The sequence below is a fragment of the Chaetura pelagica genome, unplaced genomic scaffold (assembly GCF_000747805.2).
Source record: "Chaetura pelagica isolate M959 unplaced genomic scaffold, ChaPel_1.0 scaffold82, whole genome shotgun sequence".
NCBI classification, from domain to species: domain Eukaryota; kingdom Metazoa; phylum Chordata; class Aves; order Apodiformes; family Apodidae; genus Chaetura; species Chaetura pelagica.
In genome coordinates this window covers 3,082,618-3,103,557 of record NW_009952990.1, presented here as the reverse complement: position 1 = coordinate 3,103,557, position 20,940 = coordinate 3,082,618, and the positions used below count along the sequence as shown (strand labels likewise).

General features: G+C 40.7%; 1 protein-coding gene across 1 annotated transcript in view; it reads left to right on the top strand.

Moving 5' to 3' along the window:
* Positions 1-20,940, top strand: part of TMPRSS15 (transmembrane protease, serine 15) — a 129,961-nt gene that overhangs the window by 46,550 nt on the left and 62,471 nt on the right. Inside the window, exon 2 of the mRNA XM_009996512.1 lies at positions 8,846-9,105. Coding sequence (XP_009994814.1) covers positions 8,846-9,105 — 260 coding nt within the window. The remainder of the gene's footprint in view (positions 1-8,845; positions 9,106-20,940) is intronic.

Sequence of the window (20,940 nt, the reverse complement as noted above, 5' to 3'; positions counted from 1 at the left end):
TGCAGGCACCTTAAGAGGATCTTGTATATTCAAGTCTTGCCTTCTGAATATATTGTGGGTATGGAATGAATAGATTGAATTTTCATGTAAAATTTCATCAAGTTATAGTTCTCAAAAGTTACTAGTTTACTGACAGCCCAAGAGTGCCATCCACAGGATGAAATTAATATATTTGTGCCCCTTAATATGATACTGTTGTTGGAAAAATTACATTAAAAATACTAAATTTGAAAATGTATATTTGGTGTCATGTAATAATTTACTTTGCAACCCAATTAAAAAACTTTATTCTTAGCTAATCTTCCCCTTTCTGCTGGAATTGCCAGCCAGACAAAAATATTATTTTTATTTTTAAACTGTTAATAATTGATTTATTACAGTTTATGAAAAGTTAATGGTACAAATATACTGGAGTCTGTTCACTCACAAAAATAACTTAGCTATGATATATTTCATTTCAAACACTGTCCTATGCTATTGATATAGAACATACTACTTCTGTATTTGTTGAAATCACTGAAGGAAATATCCCTTAGCCCAAGGAGAGTTCACTGGATATTAAAACTATTTACTTCTGCAGGTCTGGGTTATTTAGCTAGGATGACAGTGTATAAAAGCCAGTTTCCCAAACTAAGGTGATATTCTCTGAGGTAACTGCTTAAATAAGAAACCAGTAATTTCTTCAGGTATGATTTGTTATGGAGTCTAATTCTGTCTCAATAAACTACAATGAGAAAACAAAAAAAAAGGATGGAGATTTTGATAAATGTAGGAGGAAAAAAAAATACCTCTCAACAAGAAGAAAATCTGCAAGTAGGATGGAATATGCTTATTAAAAGGTAACTGCAGAAATGTCACAGTTTGACCCAGGATCAGCAGTTAAACCAAGGACAACAGTGCTCTCGATCCCCTCTCCCTCCCACTCAGGTAGGAAAAGGAGAGAGAGAATAAGGAGAGAGGCTTCTGGATTGAAAACTAAACTAGACAGCTTTAATTAAATAATAACAATAAAAGAAAATATGTACAAATATATACAAGTATGTGCAGGAATGTGGAAACCCCCTATCACCTCCATGTAGAAATGCAGTTATTAGGACTGATCCAAGTATTCACTATCCTGACCTTTCTATTCCTAGCTGAAATTGCAGGAATGGTCATTTCAGATTTGTATATTAGGCAAAGATGACTCAGAAAAAATGGTTCCATAATTTTATTGTACACAGAAATATTTCAGAAAATTTTCCCTGCAAAGTGTGACCCAGAAATTTATGGGTTTGTTTTTGTTTTTAATTTGTCAAACTGCTGGTTATCATTGCACAGCTCAGTGATTAAATAATGCATCAGTTCAAGGGTTATTCCCCTGTTTCATTTCTCAAGGAGAGTAAGTTCTGATACCATGGGAATTCTTTATTTATGCTATGAATCTCAATTAAGATCACTGCTGAAAATGGAGAATAATTCTGAACTGTGGAGAAAAAAATGACATAAAAGTTTAAAGCATATTTCTGGCCTTCAGATATTTTTCAGATTTTTTTTTTCTTGAAAATCCTTATAATGTTTACTTACTAGTCTAACAACCCTTAATTCTGACTGCTTCTTTCTACACTCTCTGGAACTCAATTCTTTGATACACAACTCTGCAAAAAACTCAGTTTGTTTAGAAGTATTAAGATCTTAGTGTGTTGCCATCAACATGTATGAAGCATAACAAAATGTCTCCTTTTCATTTTCCTATGTCTGTCGTTATTGACAGTTTCATACTTAGATTGGAGCTCTTCATAGCTTGGGATCTCTTTTTCTGTATTTGCACACTATTTACTACAATGGGATCCTGGCCCATAATTAAAGAAAAAAAAACAACCTTCAGAAATACAGGGGACAGTTAACACTAATAAACCAACCATTCCCAGAAACAGGTACCTCTTCCAAGATCATAGGGGAAGCCTAGAAACAGAGAAATATAACTGTTCATATGTACAAGGCTTAAATCAAAGGTGCTCAGAGATACTCAGATACTATGTTTTATATGAAGACTGTATAAAGGTTAAGACAAGAGCATAGCTTCTCTTGTACCACCAGCACACAATAAAATGGTTTGCTATAATTTTAACAAACAGAACAAGCACTGAGAATTCTGACAACCATGAGTTTCTGAGCAAGCCTCATTTATTGCCTGATCAAATATTTATATGATGAGAGGTCATGCTCTTCTGTGAAATCTCGTTAATAACCTGTGTACTGGGAGAAGTCAAGGTGTGGGGTCAGAACTCCAGCATTATTTTTAAACTTAACCACTTCAGAAAATTTTGGCTTAGATATCTATAGATAATACATATCTCATGCCCAGCCTAAAAACCTCAGTCACTCTGAGCTGCTGGGCTTCACAATGGTGGAGGAGGTATAATTTGTTCAGACTTCTTTTTCAGGACAGCTCACAGCATTATGGAACAAAAATGATTATGACTTTTTGAAGTACTCTTCTGAGAGTTAATCTTCAAAACTGACCTTCCCAAACCCGACAGGGGAGATGAGCCTATTAAATATTAAACAACTTCTGAAGTAAGGGCAGGAACTGCTGGGGAAGGTCTAAGGCTGCAAGGGATTGTCACCTTTGTTCACAGAGTTTAAGGATGAGTAAATGAACAGAAAAAATAACAAAGAAATCTCCCACTAGGCCGAGGATAGATATATTTACTCTACAGGAAGTGCGGAGCATAGTGCATTAAAAGCATGTTTAACTGGTTGCTTGGGAACCATCTCAGACTTTTATAACAGTATATGTCAACCTTTGTTCAAATTTGTGCAATATCAGCTTGGATGTAGTTCCTTCTATGGCTGCCTTATCTTGCCTTTCCACCTGCTCTATGAATGCAGCAATCATTAACAATTTTATTGACCTCATGACTCTTGCTACTAATGATAACTAATAATGAAGTTAATATGAACATTCATAGTATTATTATTAGTTCTAAACAAAATACCATCTACACACCAGAGGAGCGTGAGATCATATTTTACAGAGCATTATTTTCATGGTCAATTTGAATATCTCAAATTTACAGGACAACATACTCTGCAAATTAAGAGTTTTTTAATGAACTCATTAGCAAAAATGAAACCAAAAAGAAAACTAGTGTCTCAATTCCCTTTGTACAGACTAGTCTAACACACGAATTCACTGATTCATCACTTCTTGAACTCACAAATACTCTTACAAGTTCTCTAATTCCAAACTTGCATGTCCATGAGCAAAATGCTCCCCCAGCTTATGATGAGAGTGTACATTCTTCCTCCTCTTCCCCTGCACTGCTCTGGAAAGCATGAAAGCTTCAGTAATCCAGCTGATGTTGTATCTACTTCAAAAGGGTTTTTTTGGTGAGCTAATGTATTTATACCTTCCAACCTGGAATTTTTGCTGATATCGTATCCATTAGTTAGTGGATTCTGAAGAAATGTGCTGACAATTATGATGCAAGAATGCAGGAGATGGTATCTGCAGGACACAGCAAAGCTGGAGGTGATAATGGCTGAAGAGTGACCTCTATCTGTTCCTGTCCTTCGCTTCTGGCCAACATGTTGTTCTTGCTTTGACCTTATGGCTCTGCTGTAAATCAGACATTAGCATGAGGTATGTGTTAGTTCAAAACCAAAACAGGAGTCCAGTGAACAGTTGGAGTTATGCAGTCATGAGGTGTTTCAATAGCCCAGATCCTGGAAAGAGAGAAGTTGCAGAGTTCACTTTTTTTTTTTTTTTAATAGTACCTAATGCAATGTAATACCCAAATAATTTAAAGAGGAAGACATTCAGTCTACAACAAAAGACTAGAAAAAAGAAGAGTGATAGAGGGGGAACAAAAAAAAAACAAAACAAGAACAAAACAAAACAAACAAACAAATAAAACACCACAGAAAAGGAAAAAAATAAAGAAAAAAGAAGATAAGCTTATTTATTTGGCAAAATCATACTGAATTTTAATGGAAGTATAAGTGGTGAGATTCTTTGGTGAAATGTGAAAATACTTAAGTTAAAAACTTGCATACAAAATCCAGGGTTCTGTCACTCTGAAAACTTAACTGAAATGTGAAGATAGGATTGACCTTTTTCAGAAGTCATATCAAATCAAATAGCTCATTCCCAATGCATATATTTAGTTTCAGTACCAGGGGGAAAGAACATTCTTTCTTATTTTCTGTTGGCTATTGTTCATTTTTGTAACATTTAGTATTTCTAATGCCTGATGCGATACCCTTGTGCTTACCTGTACTATCACAGAAGACAAGTGTAATGTTAGCTGAAGTTCAATGACACCAAATAAGGTTTTGTTTGCCTATTTTCCTCAAGTCCCATGTCATGATCCAGAAACCTTAATTTAAATTAAAGGAATTTTTATAAAATTTATTAGTGGACATAACATTACCTAGAGAGTTAGAAGAGATAAAAAAGCTTCCCTTTTTATCGCAGAGGTGAGTTTGGTTTTGGTGCACTTTTATACAGTCGGTAAAGAGCATTTTTTAATTATCTGATCTCTGACTGGCATTAGCAGAGTAGTAGGGAAGGATGTGAAATTGCTAAAAGACTGGAACATTGCCAAAAATGCTGGCTTAAAATGTCTTTGAGATCCATCATTTAGATATGTGCATATCTAACATAAACCTTACTAATTCCATATAAACCTAAATTTTGCTCAGTTCTGTTTAGTAACGCTAAAATCTGTCTTCCATGAGTCATCAATGTTACTAGTATTATCAATCCACCTGGAAATTTTAGTAAGAAAGACAGAAAGTTATTTTGATGAGACCTATATTTATATGGATGAAACGAGGTTAAAATGAGTGAGGTTTGAGTGAACTAAAACTGACAGTGTGATACAGAGAAATAAAAGCCAAATAAGTGTATTCTGTTTCAATGGAGCTCACTGTAACATATGCAATGTTGAAAAATGTTCAATGCACATAGTGAAAGGATTTAACCTTTCCTAGATCTCTGTCTGTTATGCTTCAAACAGGTTGGGCTGGATGACCTCCAGAGGTCTCTTCCAACCCCTATCATTGTGTGATTCTGTGTGATTCTGTGAATTATCCATTCTACCCAGTCTTAGACATGATGGATTGTTACAAGGATACGATCAGTGTTCACTACATTGGAGTTAATATGCTAATAAAACCATGTAAGTGCTAGGTATATTTACTTCAGCTTCATGCCATGCCTTTTTATTAGCTTGGATCATGAAAAAAAGTAGTCTTGCGTAAAGCTAGTGGAACTATATGTATATATTTTCTAAGACATTCTTAATCAATGGTAGTCATAGCACAGAAAGGAAATTTAAAATCATACTAGGTACGTGTGGATTTTTTAATAAGAATTGTATGCATAGATGTATCTGTCATCAAAATGTATGACATATCTGGCTACAATAAATTCCCCATTTGTTAAAATTAGAGAATAATCTTAGCTTCACTGTTGTAAATCTCAAGAAAATCAACATCTAAATTTCTGTTAATCTCAAACAATCCCATTATCTTTGTAGGATGTTTCGAGATCCGTAAAACTATATGAAATACCACAAAGCAACTGGCTTTGAAGATCTTCAGGCTATTCAAATACTTGCATGCTAGTTGAAGGGCTCTGCTTACCAAGGCACCCCTGACGTATTTATATTATTTTGCACGGAGAATGTAAGTAGCTGCTTCTGAACGTAATCACCTCACATGAACTTTACGTCGTTCATGGCCTGTGATGTGGAGATTATAAGAGAATGTTCTTTATTGAGGGGTAACCCAGTCATCATCAAATCTTGCTGAGCTTCTGAGATAACATTCCTACTTTCGCTGCATTTATAGACTAATAGTTTTGATCTTCCAGTTCCTCAGTTAACACACAATACTTCTCAAAGCCTAGTGGGATAAGTATTCTGTCATATGTAATTTCATTTTCTGTGTCTATGGATTGAAATGAAACCAAATTAAATGAAAACTTCCAAAACTAGCCAAAGAAATTGTTGCCTACTATAATGCTTCCTGTATTGAAATGAGAATTCAGAAGGACATTCTGTTCTTCTACAGACCACAAAGGAAGGCCTACCTTTAATGTATTAGCCTCACAATCTTTGGAAGTATCTAAAAGAATGCCACATAGCCACTTCAGCCTCTTCAAAAAGAAAATCTTTTTAGAAGTAGTATTCAAACACACTATTCTGTAACTAAGATGTAACTGTCCCAGGAAATTCTGACCCAGGAAAGCTGGAACAACAGATGCTCAGTGACTGCTCAGAACTTCTTTGACAGGAATTGTAGGCCTCTGCTACTATGAGCAATGCCAATATGTTTTCTTCATAAACTGATTGTTACCTTTTCAAGACAAGTCCCTTTTTGCCAACTCTTGACTGTATTTGGAAGACTATTCACCAAGTAATGTCGATGCTCATTAAAACCTTTCTATTAACTTTAGTGTATATATATTCACAGACAGTTTGTACCTGTTTGCATTTATATAGGTGATTGTTATTCTTCCTGAAATGGCCACAGTCTAATCAAAGTAAGCCCAAGAGCCCTCAGTCTGAATGCACAGGATTTATGCAAGTTACATCACTGGATCCTGAAGTCCCACGTGCTGTGGTTCATCATCTCTTCTAAGAGAGTTTTGGAGGAGGCTGATTATTTAGCTATTTCAACCAGCCAGCTGAGTCAGGTTCCCTCTTTCCTGCTCCATATTACACAGCACAACTGACATGAGCTACTGTAAGTTTTAGAAAAATTGTGTTGCCTATTTGTTTTTAGCAGCTGTGTCAATTGCTTACTTAACTGAAACTCACAATTTCAAGAATGAAGATAAGCAGTCCTCTACTCCACAGATCTGATCTGCCCAAGAACTGATCTAGCTTTTTACCTTCTTTCAGATTTCACTTTTTAAATGCATAACAGATGACTGGGGGTTGACAAAATGTAGTAATGGAAGAGCAGTTCATGAACATTTACAGGAGCTTCCTTTGTGATGAGGCATAGTGGGCCTCAGTGTCCACTTGTTGAATGCTTTTTGTCATGGATGGCTCAACAGCACCACAAATTCCTCCTCAAAATGCCTATGATGAGGCAGGCAGGTGATACTATCACATATGTGTCTAAATGAATGTCCTAATTAACAAAGCATAAAAATAACAACAGTTCCTTGAAATCAATAGCAGACTTTAGGTATGAAACCCTAATGTTGGAGCCTTTCCCTGGAAAAATAAATTTCTTCCAAGTAAACAGATACTAACATTATAAATGAAAGCATATCAAAGTATATATATACGTCAAAATACTGATTATTATAGACATGCTATGCTAGAATGCTCTCCTGTAAGCTGGACAAAAGAGGGAAAAGACATCTAAAAGCATTAGTTATAAAATTTGGGAAAAGCATTACATTTTTCTCTTCCCTGTATCAGAAACTTTACATTTCCCTGTTCATTCCCTAGTTTGTGCCATTTTAAAAGAGCAATTGCAATCAAAGGTACACATGACCTTCTTTTGTCCTCTAAGGTGATTCATGAAGTCCTCTGGTGCAATGCAGCTGGGTGCAGCAGACAAAAGGTTTTTGAAGCAAAAACAAAAAATAAGACGGTAACCCATTTACCTAAGTATAATGGTGTCATACTAAACCAAAGAAAATTCCTCTAGCCATGTGTGCCAATGCTGGACACATGGATCATGTGAGAACATCAGATAACCCACAATAAAACTGATGTGGTTTACAACTGAAATGGCAAGTGTAGTAAAAATCTGTGGATAGTTTTCTAACCTTTGGGCATTACTTCCAATTTAGGATTGTCCCTGGCATTGACCCATAGAGTTTTTTTTAACACATTGCTGATTTTCCACAGGTAAAAAAAACTGTAAAGCTTAGTTCTTACATCAGTGCAACATTTGCCTCCCAAAACATGCAAACTAGAGCATATAAAAATTACCTGGGGTGTGTCTATGGGTATTTATGTGTGTGTGTACACACAGAGGTGCACTACAGATTGCCAAGAGTTTCTTTGCAGTAGGATCACAAAGTTCACTACCTAAACTAGAAGATCAGGCTTTTTCTATGCCTGATTTGGGCAGGAATGAGGCCAGAAGAAATAGGAAGGAAACAATGTAAGAGTTCTAGAATATGCAAATTACAGAAAGATAGAAAGTCAGGCAACTAAAATAAAACTGCACGCTTCTGAATCAATGCAAAAGAGCTAAACTTCCAAGGGAAATGCTATAGGGTAATTGAAATAGAAGAGCTGGCACAGCCAATGAAAGAAAACACAAATAAATAATAAATGGGTCCCTGTGTCAGGTCCACAGCATATAGATTCAGGAAACCCCTTTGGGATAGAGAGGGAGGAATTCTGCAGTCATTAAAAAAACCCCAAACCCCAGCATTAAGTCAGTCAGACCAAGCTATTGCCCTAGAACATAGAACAGTGAGAAGTGATGAAAGAGATGTAGGACTTTGTCTTTAGTTTGCCCTTCTAAATTGGGAGAAAAATGTGAATTGTATTTTTGTTAGTGGGTTTTTTGATGGAATTAAACATGACACTGGAGCTCTTTCCTTATAAATAAAGAACCATCAAAGGGTGGACGTCCATGGAAAAGCAAATGGTTCCCCTTGTCTTTCCTGAAGGAATAACAAAATGGGGATAGTTCCCCATTTTGATACAGGAGAGGGGTAAAAGTTGAACACCAAAAGTAGGGATCACTAACTGAAAAAGGTACAGACAAAGCATCATTTGACTTTCTTACATTTTATGGCGGATTTTACATGCTAGAATTTGCAAATAGCTCACGTTGCTGCTGGATGAAACTAATATGACATGCCTGCTGGGGGCAGACAGCCCTCAGCAAGCCCTGCTGCAAGCCAAAGAATCCAAAGGATGTGCAGAACCGAGGATGTCAGGGCCCTCCGGGCTGCGGCGATGGGGAGGAACATCCTCCCGCCGGTCTCCGCGTGCGGGAGCTGCGGTTGCCGTGGGAACACGGATGCTTCCCATCGCATCCGTATAAACTGTGCTTCGCAATGCGGTCCTTACAGCCGTGTGGACCTTTTCTCTGCCATCGCAGGCGACTTGACAGACTTTGGGAGTTCTCCATGTTTGTTGAAAGGAGGGTGGACGATTCAGCCCTGAAATCCTTTTCTGCCCCGCTAGATTTATTATCTTGGGGGAGAAAGGAGGAGTAGAGGGGAATACAGCGTCCTCGCTATGATTTGAGCGCGCACTGCACGGGAAGGGCTTTCTAACCAGCCGGCGCTCGGTGCCAGGCAGGGACGCTCGGAGGCGCAGGAGGACGAGGCGCGGCCGCGGGGCCGGTGCGGGGCTGGCGGGGCTTTCCTGAGCCGATGCCGCCCCCTGGCGGGCGGCGGGGCGGGCGGCCCGGGCTGGGGGCTCCGGGCAGTTCTGCCTCCAGCAGTTCTCCTGGAGGGGACGGAAAAAAAAAACACACCAAAAAAACAGAAATCAAAACAAATCCTATAAATCCGGGCTACCCCTCTGCTCTCAGGGAAAACACCGACCTTTCCAAACGCAGAGCGCAGGCAGGTCGACTTAACAGAGGCAGCACTTTTCCTTTTTTGTTTGTTTTGTTTTACTTTCTTCCCCGTTATACATTCATCTGTGTATTTATAGCTTTGTTTGTATGCACCTCCCACCACTTCCATCCACAGGTGTTATGACAACTGCTAGTGCAGACAGAAAGCTCTGTCAGAGGTAGCCAGCATAGACGAACCTGCTGTGGGGCTACTGTAGTGTTTAATTACAGATTAGGGAAGCAAAAACACCCTGCCTTCAAACCTAACATTCACCAGGCTCACCCAGGCAGCTTGTTGGAGAAAGCACCATGTGTAAGAGCTTTCCTGTGACAGCACATTGTCACTGGTTTCAGGCAACAGCAAAAGCTGCCCTGCAGACCCAACTTGCATATGTTGTTTAGCTATTCTTACGATTAAAGAAATTGTCCCCTTGGTAGCAAGGCTCCAAGAAGGAAGGCATTCTGGAGCCAGACTGAGATTTCAGACACTGTTTTAAATCATATTACCCCACCTGGTCAAAGCTACAAAGGATGATGATGATCCCTGTCCTGCCAAAAACTTTTTCTGTTGCCTGAGGCAGGGTTCCTGTTGCTAGGACTTGACTTGGGTGCCTGGAAACCTCTGAGGGGCCTCAGGCAAGAAAATACCTGAAAAACAGGTAAGATTATGCCTCTCTGCTCTGCTTGTATCTATCAGAGTCCAGCTGGAGACCTGTAACTAGTAGATTCCCCCAGGGATCAGTGCTGGGTCAAATCATGTTCAACATCTTTATCGATGGCCTTGATGACAGGACAGAGCGTCTTCTCAGCAAGTTTGCTGATGACACGAAGCTGGGAGGATTGGCTGATTCAACTGAAGGCCGTGTGGCCATTTAGTGAGATTTGGACAGGCTGGAGAGCTGGTCAAAGAGGAACCTAATGAGGTTCAACAAGAGCAAATGCAGAGTCCTGCACCTGGGAAGGAACAATAAAACGCACCAGTACAGGCTAGGAAGTGATCTGCTAGAGAGCAGCTCCACAAAGGACCTTGGAATCCTGGTAGACAACAACTTATCCATGGGACAACAATGTGCCCTTGTAGCCAAGACGGCCAATGGTATCCCGGGTATGTCCAGCAGATTGAGGGAGGTTCTCCTCCCCCTCTACTTGGCCCTGGTGAGATCTCACTTACAGTACTGTGTCCAGTTCTAGGCTCCCCAGCTCAAAAGGGACAGGGATCTACTTGAGAGAGTACCACAGAGGGCTACAAGGATGATTGAGGGACTGAAACACCTCTCTCATGAGGAAAGGCTAAGAGACCTGAGGCTTTTCAGTCTAGAGAGGAGAAGACTGAGGGGGCATCTAATTAATGTCTATAAACACATGAGGGCTGGGCATCAAGAAGGAACTTGTACTTGTGCCCTGTGATAATAGGATGAGGGGCAACAGATTGAAACTCGAACACAAGAAGTTCCACTTCAACATGAGGGAGAATTTCTTTACTGTGAGGGTTACAGAGCACTGGAACAGGCTCCTGAGAGAGGTTGTGGACTCTCCTTCTCTGGAGACTTTCAAGACCTGTCTGGATGCCTTTCTGAGTGATCTGCCCTAGTTTTTGGTTCTGTTCTGGCAGGGGGACTGGACTTGATCTTCAGAGGTCCCTTCCAAACCCTAACATTCTGTGATAAAAAGGAATGGAAGGACTTAGCTGGTGAGAGACAGGAGCTATGAAAACTGTTGTGACAAAACTTTAAATATCATAGGCTGAAATGCCTCCAGAAGCCAACGCACTGCCTTCCCTAGCCCTGGCTGCACAGCATCACCATCTCAAAAACAACATGTGAGTTTGCACTAGAAGTCAGGGTTTATATCTTTCTGGCTCGCTGGGATAAAGATGATCTATTCCCATTATCTGGAAACCTAGGTTAAACATAAGCTGCACTCAGCAATTATTTGTAATTTGGATGTGCATATTCCAACAGCTGTGACACTGGATGATCTGAGATGTGTCCAACCTGTCATACTCTGTAGGCATTTCTTGGCTGGCAGCAGGCTTTAGGGCCACAGCAACAAGAAAGGCTGAAAAACAGCAGCAACAAGGATGTCCACGCTTTTGCCTCACCCATCCCCAGGCTGCAGGGGTCCAAGGAGCATGGAGTGGCTAGGGCAGTGGATAACTTTTTTTTCCCAGCTAATTTAATTTTTTCTATGGAAACTGAGTGCAAGAACTCCTAATATTTCATCTCAAGAGTAAATTCTATTTATTTGCTATGTTATTCACAATCCCCTGGGATCAGTAGTGCTCAGCTTTCCAGCTCCCACACGTCTGTGCAGCTGTACCACAGAGCTTGACAGCAGTTTGGGTACCACAAGGAAAATCACTGCAGAGTTACTGGTCTTGGAAGGATGACAAAGGAAAAAAATGAACATTAGTACAAAAAGTCTGGAGGATATAGCCATGGTACTAGAGGGACCTGTAAGCATTTTACACTGACTTACTTTTCCCCAAATGTAAAGGGTAATAAGGTACCACAGATTCAGTTCCAGTACAAACACTCACTTACCAGTGTTGAAAACACACCACAAGAGTGGAGGGTCTTCCCAAGGATTTTATTGCAATAATAATTTATTTCAGTGCCTTCACTGTTAGATAATAATAGCCAAAAAGAGGTACAAAAGGCCCAAGCTAACACTCTGGTTGAAATCTATTGCTCTGTCTAATCATTGTATAACCAGTCATAGCTAAACAATTCACCAGTGTGGCTATAAATTATGTGTTTACAAAAATAAAGAAGCAGTCTTGTGCATTCAGTTTTCTCATTGCATAATGTGGTATTTATAAGACACTTTTGTGTGCTTCTGGGTATTGCTTTTCAAGCTCCCAAACCTCACAACATTAGGATTGTCATTTTTTTCATCAGGTTGAGAAGCACTGACATCTTGTTTTGCTGAGTTCAGAGACCATTTGGGTGCATCTAGGCTGCATTCATTTTAGAGAAAGGGACCCAAACCATACAGAAGAGGGAAGATTTTGGAAAAAAAAAAAATTAAAAAAAAATAAATAAATAGACAGGTCCAGGACATCTGTGACCATTACATAATCAATTATCCTCCTTTACAAAGGTAGGAGGACTCACCACCATTCTGGGCCCTGCCCAATCAAGCCTCTGAAGCAAAATGTCCCCTGTGGCTTTACTATAATGTGTGGTTAAAAAGTTCCTGCTTTCCAGCCAACTGTGAACATAACTATTGCTATACATTGTGATTTGGCATCCTTTGGGAAAAAAAAAAAAAAAAAGACAGCAAATGCATGCTGATTTTTATGATTATTCATGGATTTAATATTTTCAGGATGAACACAGGGAGCAGCAGGCTACTAATCTCATCTATATGAACCTTTACATTACATGTGCTCCATCTCAGTCTCTTTGGTGATCATTATTGCTTTCCCTTTCTGCTGCTTGATACAGTGAAGTAGACATGGACACTTCGTGGTTCCTTTAATAGGCTCAGTGCAGAAAAGTGCTTTCAGCTCACGCATGCTTCTGTTGATTTCAGGGAAGAAAAAGCAAAGCTAAGGGCATCTGCACTAGTGACTGTTTGCTCAGTTTTTCACATGTTGCTCCAAATCCTTGTAAGAGTTAATTTATTTGCAATTCATGTAGGTCTGTAACCATACCCTCATCATAAAAATAGCCCCTTTGCCACAATTTGTATCTATAAAGAATGAAGCACATGGCTGTTTTCCCCATTACCTTTCATGCCAGAAATTGCACTTTAAGTGCGAACATAAAATTGCAGGAGAGAAGGTGAGGCTTGGAAGTCATCATGAGAAAGATAATACAACAAAGAGATTAAAGACTTGGCAGATTTCTATCCCTTTTTTTCTTTTTGTCTTTTTTTTTTTTTTTTTACCCTAATCAGGATGGTTCTCTTTAAGTGTTTCTGTGCACACCACACAGGTGTTTCACTTTTTCATATTGTTAACATTAAACATAAATTATTAAGCATCCATATGAAGTAATAAAACATGGCACTTAAAAGACACTTAAGTTATTCTGTATTTGTTGGTACAGTATGGCCCAAAAAAAAAGGCTCAGTTTGCCTCACTAGTTTTCCTGATCTGTGCCTATCATGCCAGCTGTGCCAGTGCCCAGGAGCCTTGTGAGCCACCAGCCAAAAAAGCTCTGCAGAGCTTCAAATCCAAGGGTCAGGCAAGTGAGTGAGGGGGATTGTGGTGTTGCCTGTTCCCTGATAAAGACATGTTTGTGTGCTGAGCCTCAGAGCTATTGAAGGAAATTTCATTCCTTTATCCACTTTAAGATCCGAGTAAGAGATAATTACCAACAAGCTGCTACCTCAAAGATTCCCTAAACATCTTAACATGAGCAAATTTTTCTAGACAGCTCTGGGCATTTGCAGCCTGGGACCTGTGTGCCTTTTGTAGCAAAATCCCAGATGAAAGCAAGGGTTGTCTGTCTCCTGTAACAAAGGTGTGAGCTCCCATTCGCCTACCTTTCCCAACACAGGCAGCATTGCTAACACACACCAGGACTCTGCAGAGGTCACAATAGCCAAAACACCAAAACAATACTTTGGTCAATCATTGATAAAAGCTAAAAGAAGGGCTCAGGTCAGCTTCTCACCATCACATCAAGTATCTCTGCTTAACACCTCTGATGGCAGACATTTGCTTTACAGATTCACAGAATCACAGAATCTTAGGGGTTGGAAGGGACCTCAAAAGATCACCTAGTCCAACCCCCCTGCTAGAGCAGGATCACCTAGAGTACGTCACACAGGAACTTGTTCAGGTGGGTTTTGAATGTCTCCAGCAAAGGAGACTCCAAAACCTCTCTGGGCAACCTGTCCCAATGCTCTGTCTCTCTCACAGTAAAGTTTTTCCTCACATTTAAATGGAACCTCCTATGTTCCAGTTTGCACCCACTGCCCCTTGTCCTATCACTAGACATCACTGAAAAAAACGCCTGGCTCCATCCTCCTGACACTCACCCTTAACATATTCGTAAACATTGATGAGGTCACCCCTCAGTCTCCTCCAAGCTCAAGAGACCCAGCTCCCTAAGTCTTTCCTCATAAGATGTTCCACTCCCTTCATCATCTCTGTGGCTCTGTGCTGGACTCTTGAACTGCCCTGTCCTTCTTGAACTGAGGGGCCCAGAACCGGACACAATACTCCAGATGCGGCCTCACCAATGCAGAATAGAGGGGGAGCAGAACCTCCCTTGACCTACTTACCACACCCTTTCTAATACACCACAGGATGTCATTGGCCTTCATGGCCACAAGGGCACATTGCTGGCTCATGGGCATCCTCCTGTCCACCAGGACCCCCAGGTCCCTTTCTCCTACACTGCTCTCCAGCAGGTCAACCCCCAACCTGTACTGGTACATGGGGTTGTTCTTCCCCAGATGCAAAACTCTACACTTGCCCTTGTTGAATTTCATCAAGTTCCTCCCTGCCCAACTCTCCAGCCTGTCTAGGTCTCACTGAATGGCAGCACAGCCTTCTGGTGTGTCAGCCACACCTCCCAGTTTTGTGTCATCAGCAAACTTGCTGAGGGCACACTCTGTTCCCTTATCCAGGTCATTGATGAAAATATTGAATAGTATTGGACTCTGTCCCTCTGAAAGCCCATACATCTTTATTCTTACCAGTATTTGAGAAGAGGTGGTGTGGGTTCCTCATCTCAGATGTTCTTCAGACTCTTTTTGTTATCCATTGGATATTTCTTCCAGACAGTCCTGTCAGGTAGATTTAAATAAGATGCACCAATGTAAAAGCTATTATCAGAAGTGGAATATTTTATTGATCCTTGCATTCTTTTATCACATAGACATTTGGCCTTCGGGCAAAGTCAGTCAGAGGTTTGGTTTTTTTTTCTAAATAACTCCCTTTTCTTGGTAATCCAAGTCACATCTGAGAAATAGGGAATAGCAGTGCAATTTCATGCCTAATGAAGCTTAAAATTATCAATGGTGTCCAATGATGAATTCATACTGGACATTGATCCAAATAATGGAGTTTTCACCTTTTAAGTTCAGCAATCTGTTAGCACCAATTGGCACACAGCATGTGGGACATGAGGCATTCTTTGCTACAGCAATGGATTAACTTTCTGCGCAGCCTGCCAAACAAGTCATCTCAGGGGTTAGCTCTGACAAGTTCATGTGTGAGCACAAACCAGAAGAGCTGAGGAGGGAGGGGCATGCACAAAAATCTGATTCTACATTAAGGAGAGCATCACTACACGACCACCATGTTACTCATTGATGAGAACTATATCTAATATGAGTAATCCTGGGCACACCTTTCCCGGTCACATTCTTCTTTACCTTGGGTTTATTGTGTGGAAACTCAATGCAGACTCTCGGCTGTATCTAGACCTTCATTAGGTGAGTGCCCCCAGGCTCACAGGGCAATTTAAATGCCCCGTGATCATGGAATGTCTTGGGTTGGAAGAGACCTTAAAGACCATCTAGTTCTAACCCCCGTACCATGGGTAGAAACACTTCCCATTACACCAGGTTGCTCAAAGCCCTCCCAACCTGGCCTTGAACACATCCAGGGTTGGGTTATCCAGAAATCCTCTGGGCAACCTATTCCAGTGTCTCATCTCCCTCACAGTAAATAATTTCTTTTTTAGCAGGTCGTGTCTGATCATGCTTGCACATATGCCACCCACAGTCCTGGAAACTTTGTCAGAATAAGGCCATGTGTACCCCATTATTTGGGAGCAGCGACTGCACTTGTGGTTCCCTTCTGTCACTCGCCTACACCTCTAGTCATCAGGCTTTATACTTCAGCAGACAGCTTCAGCCTTGTTTTCATGGGTAGCTGGAGAGTGACTGCTTAGCCATGGAGAGATCATTTCTCACAGTTTACCAACTGTCAGAGCGCCTGGAGTAGTGGGACAAGGAGAATGTCATGTTCACAGATTGTTTGCCTTAAAAAATGCTAACAACACCACTTACAGAGCAGGACAAGAAAGAAGGATGAGAGGATACAGAGTTTCTCTGAAGCATGAGGTCTCTGCTGCTTGCCACCCTCCTCCTCAGCACACACTGTGACTAAACCCATTGCTTGGACCTGCTAAGCATCTGGAAGGACAAGTGGATGCTGGGTCCTGTGAGAAGATTCTTGTGGTATCTCAGCTTTTATGTCCCACCTCAATCAGACAGTGTGTGGCCAGAGATGCCTGAAAATGTGTAATATTGTGGAGAACTATAGCCTTTATCAGCCTCAAAGGCTGAAGTTACCAAAAGTCTGGGTTTCTAGAAATTCTGATGGATTCATAAGCAGTGTTTCACCCACACACATCAGAGCTGCACAGCTACCCCTGCAAGAGGCGCTGCGAAGATGTCAGTGTGCAGTCACAGCAGCAGCCATGGACTGTCTCTAAGTCAGGCTGCTTCTTCTTCTGACAGCAAATAAAAGCCTGTGCCATGAACTATGCACATCAGATTGCACAAGAAAAAATGCTGCCATGTGGCACTGCATCATTTGAATTGCAGCTTTGCATCACCAATCTGATTATGAGATTTTAGCCCTGCCTCTGCAATCTCCAAGACTTTCTGCTTGCTTCAAAAATCAGGAGGGGTTAGAAAACATTTTTCATTACTTGCCTGCGATACTAAAAAAAGCTCAGCAGATGCTAATAAAAATTAAAAAATCAACTACTTTTAGGAAATGAAACTATTCATTAATAAAATGTTTAAAAGGTACTCCAATCTTTTGATGTTTCCTACGCTAATGCTACCACAACTATAATCCTAGACAATAGAAAAGACTCCTCACTCTTTTTTTTCCCCATTTCTTTTACAGGTACTTAAAAATACCCACTGTTTTCTAGAAAGGATTTCTGCTATATAGCCAGAACACATTTGTTAACAACTTAAATATTCTGTTTATTAATCCATTGTTACATTTGTAATAGGTGTTTCCATGCCGGAATTAGTATTTCCATTTTTAAAGGCTTTGTCAGCTTCTGGAGTAATGGATTGTGGAAAGAATCTTAGTACATGGACTCTGTCTATTCTGAATTCCTTCAGGCTGATGCTGAGCAGATGTGTGCTTGAACCTTAAGGGTTCTGTGTGCTTATATGTGTAAACATTTATGTATGAATAAAAATTTTATATGCACACAGTGCCTCTGTCACAAGGATCTGGGAACAAGGGTGAGATTTCGGCCACATTCATTCCTGCCAAGCGTTTGCTGGGTATACCTTTGTCTGACAGATTTTGTGCTGAAATATTAGAGGATCGAGGGCTGCCAACTACCAAAATGCAGGTAAAATTAGAAGTGTGAAAGCTGGATAGTTACCTGAGCTGTCCACATTATCTCAAACCAGTCCAGAACCAGTCTGTCTTTATTTGGACAAACTTAGTAATGGGGTCAATAAGAAATTTCCCAGAGAGATAAGAATAAAGTCAGCAAATCTGCCTAGGAGGATAATAGAAAGGGAGATTTTTTTTCTTGAGATCTCAGCACTTCCCTTTCCATGCCAAAGAAGCTCTGAAGTGCATAAAAATACAAGTGGGAGCTCTGACAGTGTCTCCTGAGCTCATTCATCTCAAAATACTCAGTGATTCACCACTGTGTAGCCTTCAACACCTGCAAAAACAAAAGGTCCCACAGATAAAAATTTTAAGATATAAAACCTTAAATAGAGGAGGTTCCCTCAGTTCAGAAAGTGTACTTTCACACTAAAGAGCAAACACACTGAATTGTTTATTGCTGTAAGCTCCCTTTAATAGCTCCATGATATTCAAGATCGTAAAACTAAAACCGGCCAGAAGTCATAATCCAAAGGGCACCAAATAAGATATATGCTTACTTATGTTGACATACAGAAATAATCTTAACTCTGAGGCATTGCATTAGGAAAGGCAAGTGGCTGCTATGTGTGCGTGCTACATTACTAGAGGGTGGTGAGGCTGCAACAACTGGTCTCTGATGGCTCTGTCATGTAGACAGGAGAAAAAATCCAGAAGGGAAAATTAGGATACAGAAAAATATGAAGTGAGATTCACAATCAGACCACTTGCTAGTAGTGCTTGCAATTTCTGGCTTGGCAGGGCACTTCAGCCTGTGCTGTCACTCTCAAAAAGACTCTGCAACCCATGGAGAAGTACATGGCACTGGTGAGGCCACACATCAAATCCTGTGTTTGATTTGGGGCCCCTCACAACAAGAAGGACATTGAGGTGCTGGAGTGTGTCCAGAGAAGGGCAATGAAGCTCCTGAGGAGTCTGGAGAACAAGCCTTATAAGGAGCAGCTGAGAGAAACTGGGGTTGTTTAGTCTGGAGAAAAGGAGGCTGAAGGGAGACCTGATCACTCTCTAGACCTGAAAGGATGTGCAGTGAGGTGGGGTCAGTTTCTTTTCCTAAGTATTGATAGGACAAGAGGAAATAGCCTCAAGTTGTGCCAGGGAAGGTTTAGATTGGATATTAAGAAAAATTTCTTTACTGATAGGGTTGTCAGGCTGTCCGGGGAAGCCCTGGAACAGGCTGCCCAAGGAAATGGTGGAGTTACCATCTGTGGAAGTATTTTAAAAGTATAGATGAGGTGCTTAAGTACATGATTTAGGGGTGGACTTGGCAGTGCTGGGTTAACTGTTGGACTTGATGATCTTAGAGGTCTTTTCCAATCAAAATGATTCTATGATTCAAAGTTACAAAATTCCTCAGAATAGGCAAGCACCATCTTTCTTCCAGTGCCTTTTCAATATTTCACAAACACACAAGCAAAAGTGCTGTGAATCCTTCCTCCCAGTCAGATGCCTCCACTTCCAAACCATGGTGTCATGTCACCCCAGACTGATGGTGCAGTCCCCTTTCCCTGCTGCCTTCCCTGGCACCGGCTACCCAGACCGGTGGGCAGAGGGTTTCACCATGAGAGGTAGTCATGGCAACTACTGCTGATGGAGTCATGCCCAAGCCTACTCCGACTAGCATCAAGTGACTTTTTGTCTCCTGGTCAGAGCAAAACAGAAACAAACACTTCTGTTTGTGGTTGTCCCTCAGTCCTCTTCACAGGTGTGAGATGAAAAATGTTGTCTGTGTCTCATAACATTGCTCACAAGAATGAAAACCACTTTTATGGTTTCTTAGGAAATATCCCAAAATATTTAGAAAATTGCACTGATTGCCTTCTCTCTTAAGAACCTCACTAAGAGACAACAGGCAATGCATTTTCTTAACGACTCAGGAGCACTAGGTAGCTGCCAAGCTGCCAGCTGCTGTACCCCTCATTTCCAGCTCTATGGGTGGATGCACAGCTTCATGGTCTGGTCACGGGGTGACAGCAAGGACTTTGCCACCCCAACCAGGCACCTTCTCTGGCACTACACTGTACTTGTTGTGTGTGCCAAAAGCGTGAGCAGAATACAAATACAGCTACCTCCTGCTACTGTAAATTATATTTACATCTGTGCCTGACATTTTGGCTTTTTGGTAAATTGGCATCATTGAGGCAAGCAGCTCACATTTGAGAACAGCTTTCCTCTCCTTCCACTCTGTTGCCCTGATACTACAAATTGCACTTGGATTGCTTTGGTATGCCTGTGTCGTACATAAACCTGTGAGGCCCTGCAGACACATGTTGCTTTCTCTGAACAGTTGAATGCAGCAGGGCTGCATACCTATTTGTTCATCAAGAAGGTATGTGTAACCAGGCACTTCCCCTTGCCTTCTGGGCATCTTTTTGAAGTTTGGAGGGATGGTGGTGTGGATGAGTATCAAGCTGTTGATGGATATAATCACAGGGTAGAGTAGTTATTTCTTTTACTGGAAGCACATTGCCAGACTTACCTTGATTAGAGATCAATTTCAGGGTTATTTTTTTAAATGTATAGGCAGATCAAGAGGTTTTGTTTTGTTGGTTTTTTGTTTTGTTGGTTTGGTTGGTTTTTTTTTTCCCTAATGCTGTCAAAAAAAAAATAATATGTTACTAAGTTGCAAGAAGCAGAAATAATTGATTCCAGAGCATGTGTTTAGATCACGAGAACTCCAGTTACCTACATTAACAATTAAGAGCTGAGAAAACTTAGCTTTCCTCTAAACCTTTTTCTTTGGAGATAATGAAACATTTTTTTCTGGCAAACTTTAAGAAAGACTTTGACTTCTGACAGAATGTCTGACTGCATTTTCTTAGAACTCAGCTCCCTCTAAAGTCTCTTTCTCATTTACTTCTGTTTCCAAAGACCCACTATCCCTTAGATTTTGTAGATACACTTTGATGACTGGAAAGGAATGCCTGTAGTTTCTTGTGAACTGACTTCTGGGCCACAGGGAATACTAACTTTGTACACTGCCATGTATAAATTTGGAAAGCACATCTTTTACAATTGCTGTGCAGTTTTGGGTTCCATCTCAAAACACAGATTTTGTATGTTTT